We start from the raw sequence: 15,222 nt of genomic DNA on the forward strand, positions 1-15,222 counted from the left end.
TATCCTATTGACATTGAAGTTGAAAAGTTAAAGGCGTTTTCTAAGAAAAAAAATATAATTTTAAATATTATTAAGAAAATAATTTTTAAAAATTATTTTATTATTTTAATATTTTTATAAGTACAATATATTAAATTTAATTTTCAATTAATTTTTAATTTTTTAATTAAAAAATATTTAAAAAAAAATTAATTTTTTAAAACAGTAATTTAACAACAATGTCAAAACACTTGACATGTTCTAATTTCAAACTCAACTTTAAACATGCTAGAATTATTTTTTTGTTATGTATAGTTTAATTCTTAGCTTAAACTTAACCTTCTACAAGAACAAGTCTGCCAGCATTTAAATCAAATATTTATATTAAGATTTATAGAGTATCAATTAAAGTGCGCGCATAAATAAAAGTTTATAGTAGCTACACCCCTTATAATTTTTATGTTGTTGCACCAAGCATTAATCATCTATCAGATCGGACAGAATCGCTCCATGAAAGCATGAGATCCCGGATAACAGTTGGAATGCCTGCAATTCGAAAGGCATAAAATTTCTGAGTGGCAAGAGTAGAATAAGAGGAAAAGAAAGAAGGAATTTGGCTTTATTATGCAAACGGAACAACTAATTCAACAGCAATGGGTCAATCGTATCCAAAAGGTCGACGATACTTTACCTCGTACAACTTCGACAGCGACTGAGGGTATATCTACTTCATCCTCAATCAGTTTATAAACATCCATAAGCTACAGAAGACAAATGGCATTTCAGAATACAGATTAACGAATCCAAAAATTGTGTCAAAAGAATGGCATTTACAGCTTTAACATGAAAACAAGTTATACACACTACGGACAAACCTCTTCAATGTGAAGTTTTGAATCTTCAGTCAGGGACAAAAGCAGCTGTGTAAGAATTCCTTCATCAGTAAAGAAAAGACAAGCTCCGTCTCGTATAGTGTCTGTCAGATCTAGCTTCCTTACCACCTGCAAATTTCTTGAATTTTGCCTGATGAGCGAAAATATATACAGGTTAAAATAGCTTCTTCAAAATCTGAAGCAAAATTAGTTGTATTGGGCCATGAAAAGATAGAGACATATTCTTTACTTGCAATGCAGGGTTGCTGCTCATCTTAGCTACATTCTCCTTTGCAACAACAATAAGGCTTTCAAGCCGTTTCCACTGGAAAACACCATCTTTAAACAAAAGCTGCCACAGAAGAGCAAATCATTACTGATTAGGCATTCAAACTTAACCAATCACTCAGTCAGCGTTCCCAATTAGTACCACTCAGCACTTGGGGCATGGCAGGTGTGTCCCTGTTCACATGGGTTAAGCCTTGACTCTCCAAGAGCTATTGTTTGGATATTACGGCACATTCGAATCAAGAGTTATGCTACTCCTCTTAATGATAGACGCCAGGGAATCATGTTATTGTTTTTTATTCAGTGACTTTGCAATACTGTGGGCGTTAAGAAAATGATGAATTTAGAAGTAACCCACTGTTTAATGTTCCTTCTGTGAATTTCACATAGCATTTCAAGAAAACTTTACCATTGCAAAGTAAAGGATTAAATTTAATTCTGTTCACTAATCAAAAATTAAATTTTATTGTTTGAAGGAAAATAAATTTTGATTAAAAGAAAATAAATTATTGGTCCAAAAAAAACCCTTAAAAGAGGGAAAATGACTTCTCATTTTCAAAACAGGAAGTCATTTTCCCAACTTCACTTTCTAAATGATTTTCTAAACATTAAAAACTATTTTCCAACTGATTTTGAATGTTATACCAAACAACGGAAATATTTTTATAAACATTTTCTGAGAAAATGATTTCCATGAAAAATATTTTTCAAATATGAATTATTTTTCGTGAAACAAATGAAACTTTAGAGTATAATGTACAATGAATAATGAGAAAGTCTGGCCACTATATACACAAATCATGATATGCAAATCGATGTATTAGCATGTCAAGCCAATGTGGACCCAGTGGCAAGTAAGAACCATGGTGATGTGATAAGTATATGGAGGACAGAAAACAAAAATAACACCGATACACCAAAGTTGGTTAATAAATTCTCCAGTACTCATGCAATATTGTAGTAATGACAGTTTCTGAAAGTGAAAAATAATCCATTTATAGGCAACAGGCACAGAATGACTCTAGAAAACAACATCTAAATATAAGTTTTAAAAAGTAAAATATATGCACCCTAAACCTTATATGCAGGAGATAACTTGTAGCTAAGAATAGATTTGAACTCACCTGTATCAGGCGTTCATGAAGAGCTGGATTTGGGTCCGTTGGTAGGTGCTTTGCCACATATGGGTAGGCAACCTAATCAGATATGAAATGAAACTTTTGATTAGACAAAGTGTAACACAAGCATTCAAGCATTTTAAGAGCCAAAAAAACCCTGTACTGATCAAGCTGGATCAAACTATGAAAAGATTACAAGCCATACACTCTTCCAATGCAATATAACAATAAAAATGCCCATAAGCTGCAACAAAGGAAACATTAAACAATTATGAAAAGAAAAGGTAAATAGAAGAAAGGAAAGATAAATCTTCACCTTAAGAAATTTAAAATCTGGCTTCAGGGTGAAACAGATGCCCTCTTGAGTCAATAAAGAACGGATAACAAGGGAAAATTGCTCTGGTATACGGATAGGATAATTGTAAATCAACTGCTTAAATTTCCCTGCAGAGTATATACTGAATAGTAACTCATGATTAGTGTAATTAAAGTCTAATTATGACAAGCATTTAATTATTTAAAACCCCAAATTAGCTATGTCGAATCCAATGATTCTGTGACAAAGATTATGGAATCATCCAGTGATATGTTGTATTGTGTCAGCAAACAAACTAGAGTAAAAGCTGAAAGAAGGATTACAGGCCATAAAATTACTAGTAACACTTCTGAAATTGAAATCAGAAAGTCCTTTCCCAACTGAATTCTGCCAAATTGCTTCCAAAGCTGGAATGATAGGAGAGACATCAGTTCCACTAGCCAAGAAGCCAAGCCTAGTGAAATCATTTGCCATCTCAGCATAGGCCTCACTTACAGCATGCACAATAGCATCAATCAGGATTTGCTTATTTTGCTGAAATATAGAAATCATGTCAGTACGCAAGGCAGTAAAAATGAATGCTTCAATGTAAGTAAAATTAACTAGAAGTTACAGTTTCCCACTTGATGTGTTAAAATAATTTCCTTCTATACTAACATTAAGCAATGCTTAAGAGTCATTCTCCTCTTTAACATCAGTTCCCGTATATGTTAAACTTTAAAATTTAAGGAGAAATGAGGCCTTATTTTACATGGATGTGTCTTTCTTCCTGCATGTCTTGGAAACAAACACGTCACCTGACTAAGTACTGCAACATTCTCAAAGTTCACATATGCAATACGTCTATCTCACATAGCAAAAATATTCCCAGGATGTGGATCTCCATGAAATAACCCAAACTCTGGCAATTGCCGCAAAGCAGCACTCAACCCAACTGTTAAAAATCCATTTACATCAAGGCCAGCTTCCTTGATAGCCTGAGTTACATCAAGCAATACGTTATCTCATGCATTGAAAAAAAAAAGAAGAAGAAGAAGAAGAAGAAGAGACAGAATGTGCACAATGATTTTGATAGCCAAACCTGTGGGTCTGTGCACCAAATACCATCTATCCACTCCATTACTAAATCTTGTGAACCAGAAAGCTTTCTGTAAACCTGAGGAATTTTAACAATAGGATCGTCTTTGAAGTTTTCCAGGAAATCTTCAGTATTTCGGGCTTCCTGAGTAAGAAAATGGAACTATCAGTAAAACATATAAAAAAACATATATATATCTTTGCTAAAGGGGAAAGGGAAAAAAATCTATCAGTTTGGCTGCCGTGGAAATAGATATCAAGTGTACAAAATGCTGGGACATGTTTTGGCTCATGATAACTCTTTATGTAGGTTTAAAGGTGTAAAACATGATTATTAAGGATGGTTTTGAAAAATACCAAGGGGTAATCAAGCTCCTCCAAAAGTTTCTCACTGAATTCATCAACTATCAGCTCAGAATTGCATCCCAATTTCTGTAAGCTGATACCAATTAGGAATGAAGCAAGAGTTATGAACAGAAAAAGATCCCGGCAGATTATAGGCTCTATTTCAGGCCTTTGCACCTGCAAATAAAATGACTCTATATTTTTTATATAGAAAATTTTGCAGTACCTTGATATATCCTGCAAGAGCAATTTTTAACACCTAGATGTTTGTCTTCTAATTTAAAGCTTACTGTTTCCAGCAACCTTTTATAATATTTACTGCCCCACCTCGTGACACACTTTACATTTATAAAGAGTAAAACAGTCATAAACTTGCAATTACAGAAAATGAAATAAGGTACATCATCCACAGTACATATGTTATTAGTGTATGTTCTATTAATCATCTAATGTACATTTAAAGAACACAAGGAAAAGGAAAAAAAACTAAAAAAAAATACCCTTGGCAAGATAGCTTGCCTACTATTAACCTTACAGAATCTTAATTGAATCATCCTCGCCTGTATCTCGTAAGGTTGCTCAGTAAACTTGACCCAAGCTTGCAGCTGCTATTGTTTGTATTGAAATTTTAGTGAATACAGCTTCAAGAGATTGGCCCAATTCCTCTTCTACCTATAAAATTATTCAAACTAGTTACGCAAAACAATGCAATCCAGGGAATGCTACAAGGAAATAGACTCATTGCATATACAAACTAATTGCCAGTAAAGCATATGCTTTTACCTGCTTGGGGAAAGGAGGAACATCATCCTGAAGAATGCAGAGGTCATTCATGTAATCTTCTCTAATGATATCAGGCCTGTTGGCGAGAAACTGGCAAAAGGCGTAAATAATCAAGTGAATGCTGACGTCTAAAACTACTATCAGGTAAATTGAGAAATCCATCCTGAAATTCAAAAAGTCACAAAAAGAATTTGCAATTTAAAATTATAAAAATTAAAATGGCAGAGAATAATTCAATGAACCCATAAGTTCTTAGGGATTAACATGTGATAAACCTGCCCAGCCTTGATAAAAGAAGGCCCTAATTCGCACAAGAGGTTCCTCAGCTGACAAGCAAGATATGGAACAACCTCTTTGTCCCTTACTACCAAGCAATCATACGTCAAGGAAGACCAGTACAATCCCAAATTCCAAGCTATCTCCCCTCCACGTAACATAAGAGACATTGTAGCCCCTCTAGATTCCAACACCTTATTCCTCACCTATTTTCACAGCAACAAAAAATCATTCTCATATCAAATGTTAGGAACCTGAAATTTATTTAACATTACGTGCAGAACAAGTGAATATGGAATTTATCCCATTTGCAAATGTATCACATACAAATTCTATCTATTTGAATCAAGTCAAAATTTAAGATTGGTGTAAATTTCAAAAGATTAGGTATTTGAATTTGATATTATGTTTGACATTTTCTAATTTCTCACATGTAACACAAATCCAAATCCGCCGTCATTTCAAATACACACCTATCCTATCCAAACGGAGTCTTAAATTTGTTCATAGCAAACATGCTGTTAATCTAAAAAAAAAATGATAAATTGATGGTATATTATGATTCATACTGTCTCGGGAGAGTACTTGCGAAAAGGAATGCAGACTCTGCGCTCAATGTGGAGCGGCTCCATAGCGACGCGAGACTTACCTAGCAACTGTAAAGAAAGCTTTGTTCTCATTCTCCGTCGTTGACGCTGAGTTCTTATTAGTCCCCGTGTCTGAGGTGGCGGTTCCAGTTCTGGAATTTTCAGCCGTGAACGGCGCCGCCGCAAGACTCGAAACTCGAATCGGCGAGCATCTGTTTCTTGTTTGAACCGTTAAGTGTGAAATCTTGGAACGTTGATAGTGTAGTTTTTTACGTGATTATAAGCGGAGAAAGATGGTGCGTTTATGCAATTTGGAAAAACCAAATCCATCGTGAAAAGCTGCAGGGTGGAGAGAGAGGAAAGTAGCTAACAGTTCGAACACGTAGACTTTGGTTGCTGCCACGTGTCTTTCTGCGTTTCGGTTTGGTGGATCATTAAATATTTTGAGAAAATATATAAAACCATTTAATTTTGAAATAAATCATAAAAAATCTAATCTACTATATATATAGTTAAAAAAAAAAAAAGAAAAAGAAAAATTATTTTTTCCTAAAAAACAATATTATCACTGTCATAAAGGACAGAAGAAAAGTCAAAGATAGAAAAATGGCACATGAAATAAATTCATGTATATATGATCCGAAAATTTAAATTTGATACTAATTACGTGGAGAAATTAGCAGGGTTCAGTCTGCAACTGTGAGCATTTTTAAGGAAGGAGACACTGAAAGAGAGGAGAGAGTGAACACGTACTAATAACTACTTAATTACCAAGTAATTATTATTATGGTATCATTATCATTCTAATAAATCATTAACCCTACTTTTGTGCTTGCACGATTCCAGATTTCCATTCTCATCAATAAGGTTTGTCATTTCTCCCTTCTTCTTCTTCATTAATATCATATGAGCTTGAAAATCGATAATATTATCATTTTTTTTCTGTTGCTTTATAATAATGAAGGGTGTTTGATTGGATTAATGCATGGCAAAGCAGTGTGAGAGGAGAGGCATTTTCCAGTAGCAGTGATGTCTGGGTATCGACACCAACGGGCACAGAATCTGAAGAGGGCAAAGAGGATAATTGTAATGGTTTGTATTGTGAGCATTTTCTTGATCGTTGCATCTGTTTCTCGACCCGGAAGCTCTGCGTCCTGCTACTTGTTTCCGGCCTCCAAGAGTTGTACTTGGTACGAGAAGCCTCAGATTATTCCTTCCAGGGAATTAACTGATGACGAGACTGCATCTCACGTTGTGATTAGGGAAATTCTCAAGAAACCCCCTCTTTATTCAAATAACCCCAAAATTGCTTTCATGTTTTTGACTCCAGGCTCATTACCCTTTGAGAGACTCTGGGATAGCTTCTTTTATGTAAGCCTTTCTTTTTTTTTTTTTTAATGCAATAGAGACCCAATTAATGAGCCCAATAATAACCATAGGTTAGACAAGGATAATAAATTTCATAATAAATAGCTTGAGACCATGTTCTGTCTTTACATCATCAAAATTGAAGGAAAACTATTTAGATTCGACACCCGCGAGAGCACTGATCTCCATGCACGAAAGCTACTTAAAAAAAAAAAAAAAAAGCAAAGACTGTTCCCTAGTAGGTGTCTTTCTTATTTCTTTAATTAATTAGCTTTCACAACTATTTCAACCTTTCGGCAGGGCCATGAAGATAGATTCTCAGTTTATGTGCATGCTTCTAGGGAAACAGCCGTTCATGTGAGTCGTTTTTTTGTTGGCAGAGACATTCGCAGTGAAAAGGTAATAGATCAATTGCTTCACCTGTAGTTGCCGAGCACTTTTCCAAGTTTCTTTCACAATAATTTCATTGGTAAACCGAAAAAAAATGTTATTACTTACAGGTGGAATGGGGAAAAATTTCCATGGTTGATGCAGAGAAGAGACTACTGGCTCGTGCACTTTTAGATCCTAATAACCAACAGTTTGTCTTGCTCTCTGAAAGGTATTTCTCTTACAGAATATGCAACTTTACTTCTCTATCTTCCCGTGATGAAAGAGTGTCTAATTCTTTTGTTTTTTCAGTTGTGTGCCGCTGCATACCTTTGACTATGTGTATAATTATCTCATGTTCACAAACGTTAGCTATATTGAAAGGTATGCAAGTTGTTGTCTTCTGTAAGGATGCATTATCGCTGCTAATGAAGAAGAAGAAGGAAACATTAACCTGTTATTTCCTTATAATCGTCTCTCTCTATAGCTTCGAAGACCTTGGCCCTGATGGAAGTGGCAGGTATTCAGAGCATATGATGCCTGAAGTTGACAAGAAGGATTTTCGAAAGGGATCACAGGTAATTTAAGTGTTGGTTCAAGGTTTTTGTACTGAATCATTTTTCTGATCTTGTAGGTTTCAGCTAAATTATAATTTGATACTTCCAGTGGTTCACCATGAAGCGGCAGCATGCTATAGTAGTTATGTCAGACTTCTTGTATTACACAAAATTTAGGCTCTACTGCAAGGTAAGAAAAATACATATAAGTCTCATCATACACTTTATGTCTTTTAAATCAGATATAAACAAGAATTTTCCCATTGATCATAGATGGAAATTGAATACTAATTGTTTATATCTTGCATTTGTGTTGTTGTGTTTGCAGCCAAACATGGATGGGCGCAACTGCTATGCTGATGAGCATTACTTGCCAACCCTTTTTAATGTCAGTACTGGAAACCTTAAACCTCTACAATTCTTTGTCATTTCCTTTCGGTTTTTATTAAAACTCGAACTCTAAACTTCATAAACCTGAAAAACATATTCAGTTTGATAATCATTTTGCTATTTCTTGTCGTTCAGATGATTGATCCCAATGGGATTGCTAAATGGTCAGTAACATACGTTGATTGGTCTGAAAGAAAATGGCATCCAAAAGCTTATAGGGCCCCTGACATTGCCTACGACCTCCTGAAAGACATTACGGTATGACTGCGTATCCTTTGGTGCAAGGTGGACTTTATACAAGAGAGTGTGAATCTCCGCTATAAGTAGTATTAAACTTGTTTTATATAAGATCGAGCTTATATCAGCTATACTTATTGATGGAGTTATTTTCTTACCCATTGTAGTCTACTGATGAGGCCTTGCATCTCACAAGTGATGCAACGGTATGGAGTTTGTTTTTGCAGTATTGGATTAAATGGCTAAACAAGATATGAAAATGTTTTCATTGAAGCGGGTTATATTTATTTGCAAATGCAGAGAGTGAGAAGGACACCCTGTTTGTGGAATGGACTGAGGCGACCCTGCTTTTTATTTGCTAGAAAGTTCTATCCAGAAACTCTAGATAAATTGATGTTCCTTTTCTCTAACTATTCAACAATATAGGATTTATTTGTTTTATTGTATTCTTCGGTTTCGACTACAATGGCAAGCAAATGCACATGTAAATCCACCGCCTAACGGTCTCAAGTTATTATTGTCCTTTTTTTTTAGCAGTGATTTAATTTCATTCCATTGAGGGCACAATTCCAAGAAAAAATACAAAAAGATCAAAAGGATATGATGTCATACCTTACCCTTCTGTAAGGCATAACATAATCTCGTAGTATACCTAATGAATTACCGTACTTCGCCTACCGATAACCCATTAAATTTATTACAAGTGATTTTAAAACTATTTTCTTACTTTTTGGAAGTGGTGAGCGTTTTTTGTAGGAATTTAAAATATTTAATTAAGGTTTAAAAGTCATGTAAAATTTTTATCCATTTCCATTTTTCCGCAAATTTTAGGAAAATTTCAGCAGAGTGCCGACTGTATTTGAGAAAACAAAAAAATTTTGCCTATTGAAAACACTTCTAATATAACACTTCAACCAAAATCAACCACCAAATTCAACTCAACCCAATTTCTCCCAACTCCATAATTCAAATCAATATTTCACAACTCAAAATGTCAATTCAATTATTTCCAAAATTAGTAATAATTAAATTCTTACACATTGTATTAAAGAAAAATTCATTTACATTCATCAACACAAAAATTATATCAAGAAGTTCAAAATAATATTATTACAAAATATGTACAATATGCTCAAGACCCATTTACAAAGGTAAATACAGTTATTTACATCAAAATGAATATATACAATAAGGGTATAAAATTATACCCGATAAAATATCCAAAAGTAGCTCAGTACTCCTTAGCAGCTCATTCAGCTGCTCTACCAGTCTCTCTACCTGCGACAGTAATGAACAGTCATCACTGATTACTATGACTCAGTGGTGCACAACATACTAAAATAACATTTTATGCATAATTCAATCACATTTATTCAAATATGGTACTGAAAATGAAAAATAGATATAAAATATAATTTATAAATTTTTAGTCCAAAACAATCTCATTTAGGAAGTCTCAAAACAGATTTCATAAAAACACACAGTTATATCATGCTATCAGAACAATGTTCATCTCAATAACCGAAGGCTTATGAGGAATCTCAAGGCTAGCTAGCTCAATCTATGGGTACCCATTCAATTTCTTCCTCTACTGGCACACACCTCAACACTTCAGTCAGAGAGGGAATCAAAATTCAAAACTAATTCCTCCCACTAGTCATGCTAGTGAGGCATTCAAATATATGGTCATGACACTCTGGTTTCAAAACTATTTTAGCAATTTACTTAACATTTATTGACAATTCAAACACATACAATTAAATTTCCAGCAATTTAGGTCAAAAGCATAATATTCATTTCAGTCACAAATTTGCAATCAAAATAAATCACAATTTATTCATCAAAACAAATTGTCAAGAGAATTTACAGAAAAATTTTATGTTGTGCACAAACCTCGTACGAGTCGCCTCTAGGCCTTGACTCGGTGATTCAGATTCTTTCCCAGTATTTTTTTCAACTGAAACACACAATTTTACAGTATTTCAGTATCACAAATTATAATAAATCCAATAAATAAATTCACAATTACTTATGTCTAGCCCTAATATGTTTAAATTAACGTTCTTTGCAAATTTGTATTTCGGGGTTACTATTCACGATACTATTCAAGTCAAATTGTTGACTTTCTTATGCTTAATAGGTATGGGAATTTCAATTTTACCCACATACCACATTTTGGTTACCAATTTTGTTGGTTTTAGTTGCTCCTTAGATTTTTAGGTTTTCTAAGCACAATTTCAAATTTTCTAGATTTGGTGTCCTATTTTGTACTGTTCTATTGGTCATGTTTCTGTTAGAATTTGGCAAAGTGTTTTTCATAAAACTTGTTCCTTATTGGCTTAACTTTAATTCTCTTTTTTGAATCACTCCATTTGGAGTTTTGTAGCCCAAGTTATGGCCATTTGAACATGGCTGGCAGGATTGGTCTACCCAGAATTTTTGGGCACCTAATTTGGTTCTGGCAGTTTTGAATTACTAAATTTGGGTGGCAAAAAGACTGGGTTATGGACAGAATTTGGGATAGTGTTAGTCATGAAAGTTGTAGTGCTATGTCATACCTTTCCAATACCACAAAAATCAGGCCATTTGGACCTGTATAGCTCCAGTTATGGCCAAATGAACAAAAACTGTTTATTTGGTCATTTTGGTACAGTGGCAGTGCACTATACCCAATTTTGACCTAATTGTTCACTAGGCTATGGTTATTTTCTGGGCATGCTTCCTAAATGAAAAATGGTCCATTATGTGTCTAGTTTTATTCCCAACTGGCCTCACACCAATTGGATTAGTAAATTTTCAGTTTTGATCCCTGAAAAGGACCTAGGTCAAGCTGCCAGAATCTGATCACTAACCAAATCCGAATTGTAACTTGGTTCTAGCAATTCACACACACCACAAATGGTCACAATTAACCATTTCTCAACTCAAGTAAGGTCAATGGCACCAATTGACCAATTCCACAAATTTTTCCCAATTTTCCAAGATGCCAAGAACCCTAATTACATAAATTTAATATCTAATGAAATCCAAGGTGCATATTCAATGTCTACATACTTCATTCAACCAAAATAACCAATCAATTGCATCAAAATTATTCATTTCAAACCCTAACATAAGCTGGCTGAAATTCCCTTTGGTTCTCCAACAATTGTTTTCTTTTGATTTTAAGTTAATTTCTAAGTTACTTACACCAAGAACACAAGTAATAAATTAAAATTTTTTAATTCAAACTATTAACCTTTCTTTGATGTTCAATTCTTCACTTTCTTCCTTTTCTTCTTTTCTTTCCTTCTTCTAATGCCTCCTCAAGTGAAGATAACAAGCTTTTGTGGTTTAAATTTGGGGAATTTTAGGGTTTAGTTGGGTGAACTCAAGCTTTGCTAAGCTTTAATGGTGGTTTTAGCAATGGAGGAGAGAGAGAGGGTGAGGCTGCCGAAACTTGTGGGAGAGAAGAGTGAATTTTTTTGTTTTAATTTTATGTATTTTAGGTGTATTTTTACTTAATTGACTTGGTCAAAATTGGTGGAAAATAAGAAAATCCATTTATGATAACATATTTGTGAGATAAGCATGATGTAAATAAAGTTTTCTTTTCTTTTTCTTTTTCAATTATTTTTCTTTATTTCTTTAATTTAATTCCCGATTTCGAAATTTTCTTTTCTCCAATTTTATTAAACAATTAGGTCAGGAGTCAGTTCTAGGGGTGAATTGACCAAATCGCCCCTCGTCAGTTTAATCCGGTTTGCACATTATTCGATATTTCTTCCGGATTCCTAACATAATTATTTGACCTACTTAACAATTCTTTTCTGTGATTTTCTCTTTTCCACTGTGTTTGCAGTAGTCCTAAGGACCGCGGCGTCACATTTTTTCGTTCAAAATTCAGGTTAAGACTGACCTCGCAGTCACTTCCCGGGAAGGTCACCCATCGCTGTGACTCCCGGCTCATTTAACTTTTTATGTTCTGTTTTCCTTATTTATATTTAACTATCTGACAATCACTACTTATTTGCAATCAGGGCTTATCTATGTGTCTTAGATGTGGTTCTAATTTTCTTAATTGTCCGGACCGATACCGGTCACCGGAATAGTGAAATATACTAGGCTATGCATATAAGGGTGTTACATATGAGTTGCGCCTATATCAAAAATATAGGTCGAGTCTGTTTAGAATTGTTGAAATTATTGTTGATATATATATATATATATTTTTTTCTTAAAAATGATAGTCAGAGGATATTAAATGTTTTTTTTTTAAATTTAATTTATTATAGATTCAAAATATAATATATATGATGGAATCGACTTATTAGATATATTAACTAATGGAAAATGTATTTAAAGAATTAAATAATTGAACGAAAATAAAATATATAATCTAAATAATATATTTTTAAAATATAAAAATTAAATAATTAATTTTATTAAAATACAAAAATTAATAACAATTTTGACTTATGAGAAAGAACCAATGAAAATTATTGGCAGAGAATAGAAAGTCTTGAGGAACAAAGTGGTTCTATTAGTTAAGATTCGTTGGAGCAACCACTCTAAAAAAGAAAGTACTTAGGAGAGAGAGAGGATGATATGTGGGCTTAGTACCCACACTTGTTTGTTCCACTAGATATATAAATTTCGAGGATGAAATTTCTTTTAAGAGGTGAAAATTATAACATTTGGTCCAATCATAATAAAACAACAAATAATAAAAAGAAAGAAAGAAAAGTAAAAAACAAAAAGTAGAATTTTCTACATATTAAAAAGGAAACAGAGTAAAGAGGTTAAAATACCAAACCTCGGGTGTTAGAGCAGGAACAGGGGAATTGAAAACTCTTACAAAAACCTAACTCTCCAATTATAATTTTTGCTAAATTACATCACTTTCACATGCCATAAGTCCCTATTCACAACAGATCCTTCTCATGAGCCATATTTCTCTTTTTCAACTTGCAAGCTCTATTCCAAGTAAAGGAGAAGAACGAGGAACAGTAGCCATCCTTTTCAATTCTAGCGTTTTTAGTTCTTTCTTTGTCGTTTCTTAATCAAGGTAGCAATAATAGCTTCCTCTTTCCATGATTTAATAAGTTGTTGATATTCCTTTAGGTTAACAATGAAACTAATGAATGATATGGACAATAGGTAGTCAAACCTCAACTTCTCTATATTAGGATTTTGAAGTTGATTTTTTTTTTCTTTTTTAGATTGTTAAGTTATATTATGAGCTCCATAGTTGCTTAATATTATTGAATAATTTATAGTAAAGTTTGTTTTATTCGAGAATTGTGTCACACCCTACCCCTCAGTAAGATGTAACATGATCCCGTAGTACATCTAATGAATTACCGTACTTCGCCTACCGGTAACCCATTAAATATACTACAAGGGATTTTAAAAACTTTTTTTTTTTACTTTTTGAAAGTGGTGAGCTTTTATAGCAGGTATTAAAAACATTTACTTAAAGTTTAAAGACTAGTTAAAATTTTTGTACATTTTTATTTTTAAGCAAATTTTGAAAAATTTTCGGTAGAGTGTCGTCTATATTTGAGAAAAACAGTTCTTCAAACACCTGTAAAAACACTTCTAAATAATTCATTTCAACCCAATTGCAACCACCAAAACTCAAATCATCACAAATCCAACCAATCTCCATAATTTATGAAAATTGCAAAATATTTAAGTAAATCCATTCTCATTGCATTGAAAATATTTGATTTCATTCACAATATAGTTCACAGCCATAACAAGCCAAAAGATAATGTTTTTACATATGACTGTACAACTGCTCAATTATAAAAAAATACATATGACTATAACATTATTTACATCAACTAATTATAAGGGTATAACTAAATACCAGTACAAAAGCCTTAGAGTAGTCCCAACAATCAGCAGCTCACTCTGCTGCTTTTTCCTTGTTTTCTTTCCTTCTTCTAAAGCTTTCTCAAGTTGATCTAACAAGTTTTTATGGACTAATTTAGGGTCAAAGTAGGGTTAAATGGTTGTTTTAAAGCTTGAACTCAAGCTTTCATGGAGGTTCATCCATGGTGGAGAGCGAGAGAGAGGTGGGGTGGTAACTAGGGAAAAAGACCAAAATGATTTTTCTTTTCTTTTTTTTTAGGTATTTTATTTCTTTAAAAAATGCTTTTGACTTGGTCTATTTAGGTAGGAAAATTAAAATGAGTTTTGACATCATGATGATGTCATCCAATGAGGTAAGAATGATGTAATAAACTTTTTCTTTTTCCTTTTTCTTTTTCTTTTGTATTTATTTTTCTATTAATTTTTTAATTTTTTTCTTCCTATTTTATTTGACAATTAAGTCAGGAGTCAGCTCTAGGGGTGAATTGACCAAATCGTCCCTCACCGGTTCAATCCGGTTTGCAAGCTATTCGGTATTTCTTATAGATCCCTGACCTAATTATTTGACTTGCTTAACAACTCTTTTTCGTGATTTTCTCTTTTCCACTATGTTTGCAATAGTCCTAAGGACCGCGGCGTCACATTTTTCGGTCCGAAATTTGAGCTAAGACTGACCTCGCAATCATTTCCTGGGAAGGTCACCCATCGCTGTGACTCTCAGCTCATTTAACTTCTTGTGCTTTGTTTTTCTTCTTTATACTTAACTATTTGACAATTACTAATTATTTTCATTCAGGATTT

The 15,222-nt window shown here is 33.4% G+C and overlaps 1 protein-coding gene and 1 pseudogene across 2 annotated transcripts; one reads left to right on the forward strand and one right to left on the reverse strand.

Annotated features, from left to right (window-relative positions):
• Positions 1–336: 336 nt before the first annotated feature.
• On the reverse strand, positions 337–6,045 carry LOC110657321 (protein ACTIVITY OF BC1 COMPLEX KINASE 1, chloroplastic-like; annotated as a pseudogene).
• A 223-nt stretch (positions 6,046–6,268) lies between these two features.
• Positions 6,269–9,084, forward strand: LOC110657274 (glycosyltransferase BC10-like). 2 transcript variants are annotated; one of them, XM_058144789.1, is made up of 11 exons: positions 6,269–6,508; positions 6,606–7,012; positions 7,310–7,408; positions 7,510–7,610; positions 7,691–7,762; positions 7,866–7,956; positions 8,045–8,125; positions 8,264–8,323; positions 8,461–8,583; positions 8,730–8,768; positions 8,863–9,084. In XM_058144789.1, exons 2-11 carry the CDS (start codon positions 6,671–6,673, stop codon positions 8,986–8,988), a joined length of 1,134 nt encoding a protein of 377 aa, XP_058000772.1. In that variant the 5' UTR covers positions 6,269–6,508; positions 6,606–6,670; the 3' UTR covers positions 8,989–9,084. The 2 variants fall into 2 exon arrangements, with proteins under 2 accessions (XP_058000772.1, XP_021670130.1); XM_021814438.2 differs by having other exon boundaries at positions 6,639–7,012.
• Positions 9,085–15,222: the final 6,138 nt, after the last annotated feature.

This window comes from Hevea brasiliensis, chromosome 4, assembly GCF_030052815.1.
Source record: "Hevea brasiliensis isolate MT/VB/25A 57/8 chromosome 4, ASM3005281v1, whole genome shotgun sequence".
Taxonomy (NCBI): domain Eukaryota; kingdom Viridiplantae; phylum Streptophyta; class Magnoliopsida; order Malpighiales; family Euphorbiaceae; genus Hevea; species Hevea brasiliensis.